General features: G+C 38.5%; 1 protein-coding gene across 1 annotated transcript in view; it reads left to right on the top strand.

Moving 5' to 3' along the window:
- The window catches only part of hmga2 (high mobility group AT-hook 2), a 36,437-nt gene that overhangs the window by 5,611 nt on the left and 19,115 nt on the right, over positions 1 to 11,711 (top strand). Inside the window, exon 3 of the mRNA XM_079816661.1 lies at positions 5,817 to 5,867. Coding sequence (XP_079672787.1) covers positions 5,817 to 5,867 — 51 coding nt within the window. The remainder of the gene's footprint in view (positions 1 to 5,816; positions 5,868 to 11,711) is intronic.

Raw genomic sequence — 11,711 nt, 5'->3', positions numbered from 1 at the left:
CACTTCTCAAAGATTTGCTCTCCCACCCAAAATCAGTCATCTTCTGTGTCTCCTACCACTATCACGACCCTCGATTTAAAGGCTCAGACTGACTCCACACTGATGCTGCACTTGCTTAAACAGTGGACGTACCGGCTGAAAACTCATTTATATGGTAAGTATCACATGGCGGGAAAAAAATTCAGCTGGATGGATGGATGGATGGATGGATGGATGGATGGATAGATAGATAGATAGATAGATAGATAGATAGATAGATAGACATACAGACAGACACACAGGCAGATAGACAGATAGATAGATAGACAGACAGACAGACAGATGGACGGACAAACGATAGATGGATGGAAAGATAGATAGATAGATGGATGGACAGACGGACAGATAGATGGATAGAACGATGGACAGACAGACAGACGGATGGATGGGTAGAATGATGGAGAGATAGATAGACAGACAGATGAATGGACGGATGGATAGCTAGATAGATGGACGGACAAACGATAGATGGATGGAAAGATTAGATAGATGGATGGATGGATGGATGGACAGACAGACAGACAGACAGACGGATGGAAGGACAATAGATAGATAGATAGATAGATAGATAGATAGATAGATAGATAGACAGACAGACAGACAGACAGACAGACAGACAGACAGACAGATGGACTGACAAACGATAGATGGATGGAAGGACAATAGATAGATGGATGGACGGACAGATAGATAGACAGACAGACAGACAGACGGATGGAAGGACAATAGATAGATAGATAAATAGACAGACAGACAAATGGATGGACAAACGATAGATGGATGGATAGATAGATGGATAGATAGATAGATAGATAGATAGATAGATAGATAGATAGATAGATAGATAGATAGATAGATAGATAGATAGATAGATAGATAGATAGATAGATAGATAGATAGATAGATAGATAGATGGACAGACAGATGAATGGATAGATGGATAGACTGATTGAGAGATATATAGACAGATGGACGGACGGATAGATGGATGGATACAACGATGGACAGATAGATAGACAGACAGACGGATGGAAGGACAATAGATAGATGGATAGAACGATAGACAGATAATGCAACGAATAAACAAAAACATCCAGGTTCATGATATGTAGCAGTCGATAAATAATGCAATTTGCAATCTGACATTGTTAGCTCTTAATTGCGCTAGAGAACCCAAAGAACTGGTATCATATGAACATTTCAGGCTAAACAGGCCATGATATACCTCGATGGTGCACGGTTTTAGCTGTCAAGACATATAACCAGTTCATTTCCGCCCCGCTACGATCATGCTGGTCAATTCATTGGCCCTAATGACTAGCCAGAATATTTTCCGTTGACCAGACATTGTTGGAACTTGATACGGGGCACCAGGGGGCTAATTTTAAACGCTCCATTCGCAAAAGTGGGTTTGGCAGAAGCGAGACTGCCCCTCCCTTTCCATTAATGAGAGATGGCCTTGTCCCCGGCCTCACACGCATGCCAGGATGTCCTGGTGTCGAAGAGGACAGTGAGCGCCCGGGCTCGTGTCTGCTGTGGACGCGGGACATGGCCGGACGAGACATGCAAACACAGACATGATTAATTGATCAGGGTGTCGACTTGCAGACCATTAAATCTCCTGATTAAAAATGCAGCATCCCCAACAGAGGACTGAAGGTAGGGAGACACTGATTGGACCGAGAAAGACAGACAGAGACACTGAGAAAGACGCAGACAAGGAGAGGTGAGGTTAAAGGGTTTGTGTCTTTGAGGATGCGCAAGTCTTTGCAATTCATTATAAGCACAGCAATCTACTCCTTTTCAAACATCTGTGGAAGTGTGTAGGTCACAAAATTGGTTGCCGGACTCAGGCTAAATATAATTGCCGACCCGCGACTGCCTCTGTGTCCTTTCTTAGAGACTGGCTGTGGCGTGAACTACGACTCTCAGGTTTATGTTTCTCCAGTCCATCATGCCTTTGCAGAACGGTGAAGTGTCCTTGGGGTATTCAAAACAAACTCTGCTTGTTGGAGAAGTAGTAATGTGAGCCTTGACAATGCCTGCATACTTAGTCAGGGCAAACAGACTGACCCAAACAGGACTGAACACATCACACACACAACACAACAGACAGAGATGCATTGTTGAAGTCGTTGTTGAAGTATTCCAACCATGTATGAGAATACGGGTTTAACGATAGCCTATAGAAAATTCTGTCATCGTTTACTCACCCTCACGTCTTTCCAAACCGATATACAGGACCCTTAAAGGGACAACTTTGTACTTTTCTACTCCTAAAAGCATATTAATGCCCTAGAGTAGTTATATGTCAGCCTGGTCCTACCAGACTCTCGTACATTTCATTTGTACAGAGAGTCTGGCCACTCTCCATTGACAAGCGTTTACTTCCTTGAAGGCGGGTACTCTGTTGAAGTTTAAAACTATTGGATCCACCTCAGTGATAAAACCTCATGCATTCGGATTGTGATTTATTCACGGTGGAGGGGAGAGTTTTGTGATCGGGAACGCGCTGCTCACGTGGTCCATAACTTAAAATGATTGTTTACTGTAAATTAAATATCATATGCTTGGTATGATAAGAATAAATACTGCCGTAAATAACGGCCCAATTCAAGTGTTTACGTGCTTTTCTTCCTTTTATTTTTTGAGTGGTGATGAAATATATGATCAAAGTCTAGAAATGCATCGAAATGACAGTGAAGCGCAACCGTACGGTGCTCTGCAGTGGTCAAAAAGGATATAAACAGTGAATTTTGAAGTGATATATTCTTGAAAACTCAGAGATGTGGATTCGGACAGCATTAAATTACCACACGACCTTGGTGTTTGTCAAAAGGAGTAGGTAATTCGGCCGGGGATTTTTACGCGGGCGGTGGGAGACGGATGGCAATAAAATCACTGACTAGCCCCTGAAAATGATGGCAATATCTTCCGATCGCCACCATCACTGAACTACAACGCAAACTAGAGCACGACATCAACGTCATCGTTCTCAGCCACTCCCTCTGTTCGCTGTTAGGACCGGTAAAAATTTGTTCGGAGAAAACCTAAGACTATACCGCAGTCCCAGACGGAGTACTGAAAAAAAAAATGAAAATTGAGCGGAAGTACGTAGGAGGGCGGAGCCAGGCTAGTTATATGTACACCTAAGGTACTACTCTGAATGTTTTAGGGGTAAATAAGGTATATGTGTTGTCCCTTTAAAGGCGACTTTTTGAAGAATATAATGAAAGAAAGCGGAGTGGGTTAGTAAATCTTTTGTCCAGAATTTCCCAAAAAAGTAGCCTATATGATTAGTTTGTGATATTTAAAGTCTTCTGAAGCCATATACCATGTAGCTTTGTGTGAGGAAAGACCAACATGTAAGTAATTTACTGAAAAGCTGAATATCTTCCCTAGCTTATTACATTTTTGAGAGTCAATATTTTCAGTATTGATTTTAAATTTAGTTTAGATTTTTGTTAAGTTTTTATTTTATATAGATTTTATTTATTTTTTATTTATTTCAGTTTTAGTTTTTAATTTTAGTACTTTACATTAAAATAACTTATTTTAGTTAGTTGCAAGGTGACCTTTCTAATTTTTGAACTTTTTTCATTATGTTTTTTTTCTAAGTTTAATTTTCCCTCTAATACTGGATTTGATTTCAGCTCTATTTTAATTAACGAAACGATAAGTACAATGAATAACAATAAGTACCAAAAAATAAGTACAATGTACTTATTGTGTTCATATTGTATTGCAAAACACTTTTGCTGAAATTGAGGTGGGATACGGGTAAAGTTAGGGACAGGTGTGGTAGTATGGGTAAGTTTAAGGGTAGGGTTAGGTGTAAAGGAAGTGTCAACAGTGTCATTATAAATGTAACTACACAAATTAACTACAGATGCAATTACATGCAGGTCATTTTTCAAATGTAAGTACAATGTAAAAACATTTATGTACACAATAAGTGCATTGTATCAAATGATTAATTTAAATGTTAGTACATAGTAGATAAGGCCACCTTATATAACGTGGGTCCCCGAAAACAATTTCAATACTTTTAGTTTACAATAACAACACTGCAAACTAAACGAAGAACTAAATGAATGACTCCTTTATGATACAAAATGATTATCAGCTTATTTTATTAAAGGGTTAGTTCACCTAAAAATTATAATTCTGTCATGAATTACTCACCCTCATGGTGCTCCAAACCCGTAAGACTTTCGTTCATCTTCAGAACATGAATTAAGATATTTTTGATGAAATCAGAGAACTTTCTGACCCTTTTCTGAACTTTCAAGGCCCAGAAAGGTAGTAAAGACGACATTAAAGTCGTCCATGTGACTCCAGTGGTTCAACCTTAATGTTATGATGGGACGAGAATACATTTTGTGCTCAAAAACAAAAAAAATAATGACTTTATTCAACAATTTCTTCTCGTCTATGTCATTCTCCTACTCTGTTGACATTGTAAACACAGTGCAGCTCTTCCAGGTTCTATGTCAGAACATCGGCTTATTATTGGCTGACGCAGGAGCTGGCCAATAATGAGCCGCTGTTCTGACAGTAGTCACTGGAGTCACATGGACTATTTTAACCATGTCTTTACTACCTTTCTGGGCCTTGAAAGTTTCATTCTATGGGAGGGTTTCATCAAAAATATTGAAATTTGTGTTCTGAAGATGAACGAAAGTCTTACGAGTTTGGAATGACATGAGGGTGAGTAATTAATGACAGAATTTTTGGGAGAACTAACCCTTTAATTGCTAAATACATTTGATTTAATGTCAGCTATGCATTTATGGATTCACGTGTCTTGACTTTGACACAAACCAATTAAATATACACTCATGATTCAGGATTCAAGACACTACCTTGGTAACTCTCTCAGATTAGTGTAATGCTTAAACATGGTGATGTTGTTAATAGGTTAGAGGCGCATACTCTACCAGCATTGATTTGTGTCTCACTCGATTGGATGTACTCTGCTGACAAACATGATACCTTTGACACCTACCTTTCCTGGTTCATTCGCAGAATTCATAGATGTTTGATGATTTGAGTAAGGTTTCCTGCAGGGCTGTGCATGACAAAAAACCCATGGCCAGAAGAAAACTCTATATCCTATAAATAATGAAGACATGTCTTGTCTTGTTAATTGCCTTCGACCATGGCGAGAAGGAACCACCATTCAAACCCCTGGGCAAAGACTCTCCTGCTTCCACCTGTCAAAAATGTTCACGTACAATTTCAGAGGGCGATGGGATTGTTGTGGGAAATCCTATGCGGGTCTTCTTAAGATCGGAAAACTTGCCCCTTAAATGTTATTAATGGAAGAATTTACTGTCAAACAACATTAGCACCAGACTTTTCCTGTAAGGTGTTTTATTTTTACAGAGTACTTCAATGGACTCCTGTTATTAAGTTGGAGCCGCTGTGATTGAAACCCCATAACTGTCTTTCATGGCCCTTATCTGGGTGGTTTTGCTGATAATGGTGCTCTTATTTACACTTGAATGGCATAAAATTCCTCTAGTGAAATATTACGCTGCACCGACCAGGAACTTGGGCAATGGAGACAGTTCATTGTTGGAGGCCCGGATATACCTTACAAACTCTTTATGTATTGAAAGCATTAGAGGAAATGGAACCCTTGCATTTCACCTTCTCCTTTTGTGGCCATATATGAAAATGTCTCTGCTTGTGACAAATTGTGTGCCTGAAAAATTTGTTTAAAGCACTTGATGAAATACCGGCCACTAATTCATGGTTGTTGGCATTTGCAGAAAGCTGAGACCACAGGCGAGAAAAGACCTAGAGGAAGACCCAGGAAATGGGTGAGTTTGTTTACATTAGTATATAAATGGACACATCCATTGCAGCATGATCCCATATACCTTTCAAAACTTTCCATACAAATTCATTTACATTGCTTTTCAGTGTATAAGCATGTTGCAAACACTTTGGTAAAAACATATGTTGAATCCATTTTATTTTCCTTCTTTTTTATTTGTATTTTTTAAATTGTATTTTATTTGTATTTTCCATTATATTTCACAAAGACTCTTTTATATGATGCATAATTCAGGATTTATTTTACTTATTAATTTAATTTACATTATAATCAAACAACTGATTATTTATGGAGCACTTTGTAAGTAGTTTTTGTCATGTTGCCTATATGTGAAGTCTTAGATTTATTCATTATATACATACTAACATAAATGTAACATGCAATCATTTTCATTTACTGACACTTTTGTAGAAAAGCATGATTATATAAATGTATTACTTTTTTTTATTTTAGCAAAAAAAAAAAAACATGTATTTTTTCATTACTATATATATATATATATATAAACATACACTGATCAGGCATAAAATTATGAACATTATGAGAAGTGAATAACACTGATTATCTCTTCATCACGGCACCTGTTAGTGGATGGGATATATTAGGCAGCAAGTGAACATTTCGTCCTCAAAGTTGATGTGTTAGAAGCAGGAAAAATGGGCAAGCGTAAGGATTTGAGCGAATTTCACAAGGGCCAAATTGTGATGGCTAGACGACTGGGTCAGAGCATCTCCAAAACTGCAGTTCTTGTGGGCTGTTCCCGGTCTGCAGTGGTCAGTATCTATCAAAAGTGCTCCAAGGATATATATTTACACACACACACATACTGTATTAACACATACTGTTTGACACACACATATGTATGGATATATATATGGATATATATTGGCAGAAGTCACTTGTAATTTTTAGAAATTAGTATATACAGTCATGCACATGTTACTTAATCACTTATTCAGTTGATCACGAATGTACAATAGAGTGTGGAGATTGTGCAAGTTGTAATTCAATTGTTTTAATTCAGTTTTATTCCAACAACTCCTCCTTCTCAACCTGAATTTTGCAGTGTTTATCAGCCTGCAAATGGCACGTTTGATTGATAGCTGGAGGAGCAAAGCCGCAGGCAGTTAAAAGTGCCACCAGGATAACTGCGGGGAGATATGGAGAGAATGAACCCTTTGTGGCATGCCGACTCTGTGTCCTTATGGACTTTTCTCAGGCAGACAGGAAAAGCAAAGCATTCCAAGGCCCCTGGACACACATTCAAAAGTGTGTCACATCTGATTTCTCTATACGGTTTTAGGAAAGTGACGGGCTGAAATGATTGGTTCAATACAGAAATGAGTACATTTGTATTGGAGGAAAACATGCCCCATCTGACTCTATCATCCAGGAATGTGATTTGAGTCACATGTGAGCCGAGCTGTTCCAAAACACCCTTTACCTCCAGGTCTCGGCTGAGCCCCTATAGCTAACACACTGAAGTTCAGCTTTTACTCACCACATCGGACTGTTTTAGGACAGACACTTAAAATTTATTAGACACGTAAAGGCTTATATAGGTCAGAGAATGAGGGCAGTCCTAAAGGAGTATCTCTAGAATGCTATTTTTTATTACTTTTTGGGGGAATTTATTCCACTTTTATTCACATATGGACTGTGAAAATTAGGACAATGGGATTTGCAGGTCAATTTAGATTATGTAGATTTTTTTCTTTTGTTATTTTTTGTTAGTTTTTAATGCAGCATGTCAATCAGTGAAAACTATAGAAAGGCAACTTTCAAAAACCCATTTTGAAAATAGGTTTTGCACATCCCTAATGTTTCCCTAATTTCACTGGTGTTATTTAAATGTCATTGCTGCAAAAGCAAAATCAAATTTGAAAAGGCGTTTTACCAGGGTAAAACATGATAAAGAAGTGTCTGTTTAAATGAGTTTGTGAGATTGAGAGTCTGAACTCTTTGGACTGAACTGATTAAGTTTACATTTATTGCCCTGATTCCTTTGCACCGATGCCCAAAGGTGCATTCGGCTGCTCTTTCATGATGGCAGCGTGATGCAGGTACACACTCCCACGCACACATGCACACACACACACACGCTTGATCCACCCACACATTGATGTCAGTTAGCCTTAAACAAATAGATAATGGAGTAATATACTTTGTAGATGTTAGGTAAATGGTTTATCTCACACAGCAACAGGGATAACAAAGAAAAGAGACCCTTTTTTTCCCTTATTATAAACATACTAAAGCAATGAGATTGATACTTTTGTGCTATTTTAGTCAGTAATAGTGTTCGTTTAAAATTATAATAATCACATTACTAGCTTACTCACTTTTTGTCATGGTTGCAGAGGACATTAATCAATTATCCACCAAAAATGTACATCCTTCAATATGAAGTTTGAGATGCCATATCGGTAATAATTGTCTTGATTGAAGCTATTATGGGTCACAATATTATGAGTCAGAGTTTAACGAGACAGAGTTTAACTCATGAAAGTGATCAATTTTACATCTGGAGAAACAAATACACCAGCTCTTTCAACCATTTTCTTTTGGGTAAGGCATCAACAATTTCTTTAGCTAAAAGTTAAAATGATATTTTCCATTAAATGCTAAGTTTTTTTTTTAATGCAATTTTACAAAGGAAAAAGGAAAATTAGGTTACACCTTAGATTAGGGTCAAATTCTCACTACCAACTAACTTAACTATGACTTTTGCCTCAATATACTCCTAATTACTGCTTATTAATTGTTAGTAAGGTAGTTGTTAAGTTTAGGTATTGGGTATGATTGGTCAAGCAGAATAGGGCATTTATATGTGCTTTATAAGTGCTATATTCTAGTAATATGCATGCTGATAAGAAACTAGTTAATGGTGAGATTTGGACCCTAAACTAAAGTGTTGCAGAAGATGAGCATGGTTTCTGCACTTAACATACTTTACACGGTCGAGAGCTTTTTCCTTTGCACATACACACATGTTGCAGTTGATTTGAGTGTTACAAGCTGGTGTGAATCTGGAGGCATATTCATCAGGCTGTAGTCATTCTACAAACATCCTGAATGTGGAGTGGGCATAGTGGTATGACATCCTGTGAATGAGTCCGAGATGAACTTACGGCCAAGTGTATGAATGATAATGAGTCAGAGATGGAAAGCAGAAAGAAAGATAGCGGTCCGATCGGAACGTTCGGGTGTCTGAAAAAAAAAAAAGGCACGAGCCCTGCATCTCCAGATGTGTGCCAAGGCTTTATTGAGTTCAGCCAATGCAGTCTGAGTCAGAAAACCAACATTTTTTGTCTTCCTGTCTCCTTTTTTATGAATGGGCAATGGGAAACGTGTGTGTCTGCAGCCCTCCGTCCTCTTGTATGGGTCATTGTGTGTGGGTTATGATCTGTTTAGCATGTCACAGATGAATTAACATAGCCGAGAGTCTGCGCGGCGGTCTCCACATATACAGGGTGGACTTGACAAGAGTTTTGCCATTCCTCTTCTAGATAAACAAGTCAGTTTTCTTCATTCAGCTACTGCTCGCCCTCCTGGAACTAATTATAGCATATCCTTTTTGGCTACAAGGGGCCGCTGGAATGTTTTCCTTTGGCCCCCTCCCCCATCTAAGTATCTCCACCCCCCTAAATGGTTAATAGTGGAAGGTGGCTCTGGCTATGAGAAGAGAGAAAAAAATGGTTTAATCATGTTCATTCCACCGGAGACATTTAAGGCACTCACCAAGAGCTCACCAAAAGCGGTTCATCCGTCTAGGCCGTTCGTCAGCTTCAAAATGACCCCTGTTGAGATGGATGCATTGAGCATCATGCTATCAGACAGGATATTCAGCAGTCACAGGATGTAGAATGGTTTGGGATTCTTAAAATAACATTTCGCAGGTGGCACAGCTGCTACGTGAGGATACTGGATCGCTGGAAAAAACTGTCCTCCCACAGAATGATAAGAATAAAAGTTGTTCTAAGACCTTGAGTTGTTTATCTCGATAATAGGAATATTTATACAAAATGAACTCATGTTCTCAGCAGCCTGCCATGTTCAGCTCGTCAGTTGCTAAGTTGCATCCACATGAAATATTAAAATTGAAATAAAATGTATGAGGTTAGAGTCAAGGCTGTACATTATAGCTAAAAAAAATCATGTCATTATTGTTTTTTCCGCGTTTTTATTTTATGTATTTGCTCTGAAATAAAAGTTTAAAGCCTTGTTTGAATGAGATGAACAATCAATTCAATCAAAGTATGAGTAAAAATGTCAAGTAATGTAAAAAGCTTACAAAAAATACAAATAAACTTTTAGTTAAAAAATAAAAGATGTGTTTTTCACTGAATGAACACAAGAAATATTGATTTTGTATCATTTTCTATCCGTCTTTCTATCTACCCTATCAATCTCTCTATATAGAATATAGATATATATTCATCAAATTCATTTTAGAGCAACTTTTATTCTTATCACTATTTTGCATTGAATTATGGAATCCTTAGCAGTGAAAAAAAAAATTACCATTATAAACATAATTTAATATAATTATAATATGCCGGTAATAATAATTAATGTAATATTATAGTTTTTATAAAGCTACAATAATGATGCAGTGTTCAGGAAACTAAATGTCCAAATAAATGTCCACATTTAAATGATAGCAATATTCACAAACTTTCATACCACCACAAAAATCATTGTGAATACATTTTGAATGGTCCATATATATATATATATATATATATATATATATATATATATATATATATATATATATATATATATATATATATATATATATATCTCGCTCAGACTACTTAAATAATTCCGTTCACTCTGTGTAGATTTGCATTATAACATTTCACTACTCGTTTCTGCTCTAGTCCTTTTGTTATTTATAAATCAGGCCAACAGGAAGTCCTGCTATAGGGAGCATTTTGCAGATCCCCTGCACCAGGCGTAATGTTATCTGCTAGATTTGCTTCAGCAGCCAAAAGACTGATTTATTGCCCCCCTCTTCCTTTTCCGGGTGCTCCTCCTGCACAGGTGCGGAGATGGACCGGGTCCGCTGTGCCAAGCGGACAAGCCGCACTGTGTTGCGGAGGTGGGGGCGTGTTGGAACGGACTATCTCTGTCCTCAAACAGCTAACATTATTCAGTTGTGCACTGCAGCTCCCTTTCATACTGCCAACTGGCCGGTGTCCAGCGTGTTTACTCGTTTGGTTGCTCTGCAAGCGAGACCATAGCGAAGAAGGGAGAAGTTCTTGCCTCTTCTTGCACTCTCTCTAGACCTGCGCGGCCCTCCATGTGTGAGTTCTCACTTAGCCAACAGCCCTGCCTGTTTGTTACCACAGCAATAAGTGGGAATGCCGGCAAAGACAATAGATTTACTTCCCATGGCGTCTTCAAACCGTGAGGGATGTCACATGCATTCAAAAGATCTGGCCAAGAGGTTGACGCTATGTTGTCCACCTCATCTTACGCCAAGAATTCCTTTGATATGAGGTTGACGACAGCGCCTTGATTCATACTCGCTCTTCCCTTCCCAGGTGGTTCTTTCCACCGATGTTTGTTGGCCTCACAAACATCTGAGCAGGTCGCTCCCCAGCTTGTGGCTACTGCCAAATTAGAAGGGAAAAAATGAATTGGGACGCCGTAAACCTAACGCACGGAATTTCGACTAGGAAGAAATGAGGAAATGAGTGAGTGAATAAGTGAAGAGGCACAAATGAGCGGAGGACAGGAGACGGTGGAGAGGAAGTTCTCTCTCATCTCACACAAGGATCTGCTGCTTTTGGCTGAAGGACAGACAGTGTTGTCAGGT

The sequence above is a fragment of the Gobio gobio genome, assembly GCF_949357685.1.
Source record: "Gobio gobio genome assembly, chromosome: 5".
Taxonomy (NCBI): Eukaryota; Metazoa; Chordata; class Actinopteri; order Cypriniformes; family Gobionidae; genus Gobio; species Gobio gobio.
This window is presented reverse-complemented; position numbering and strand designations above follow the sequence as displayed.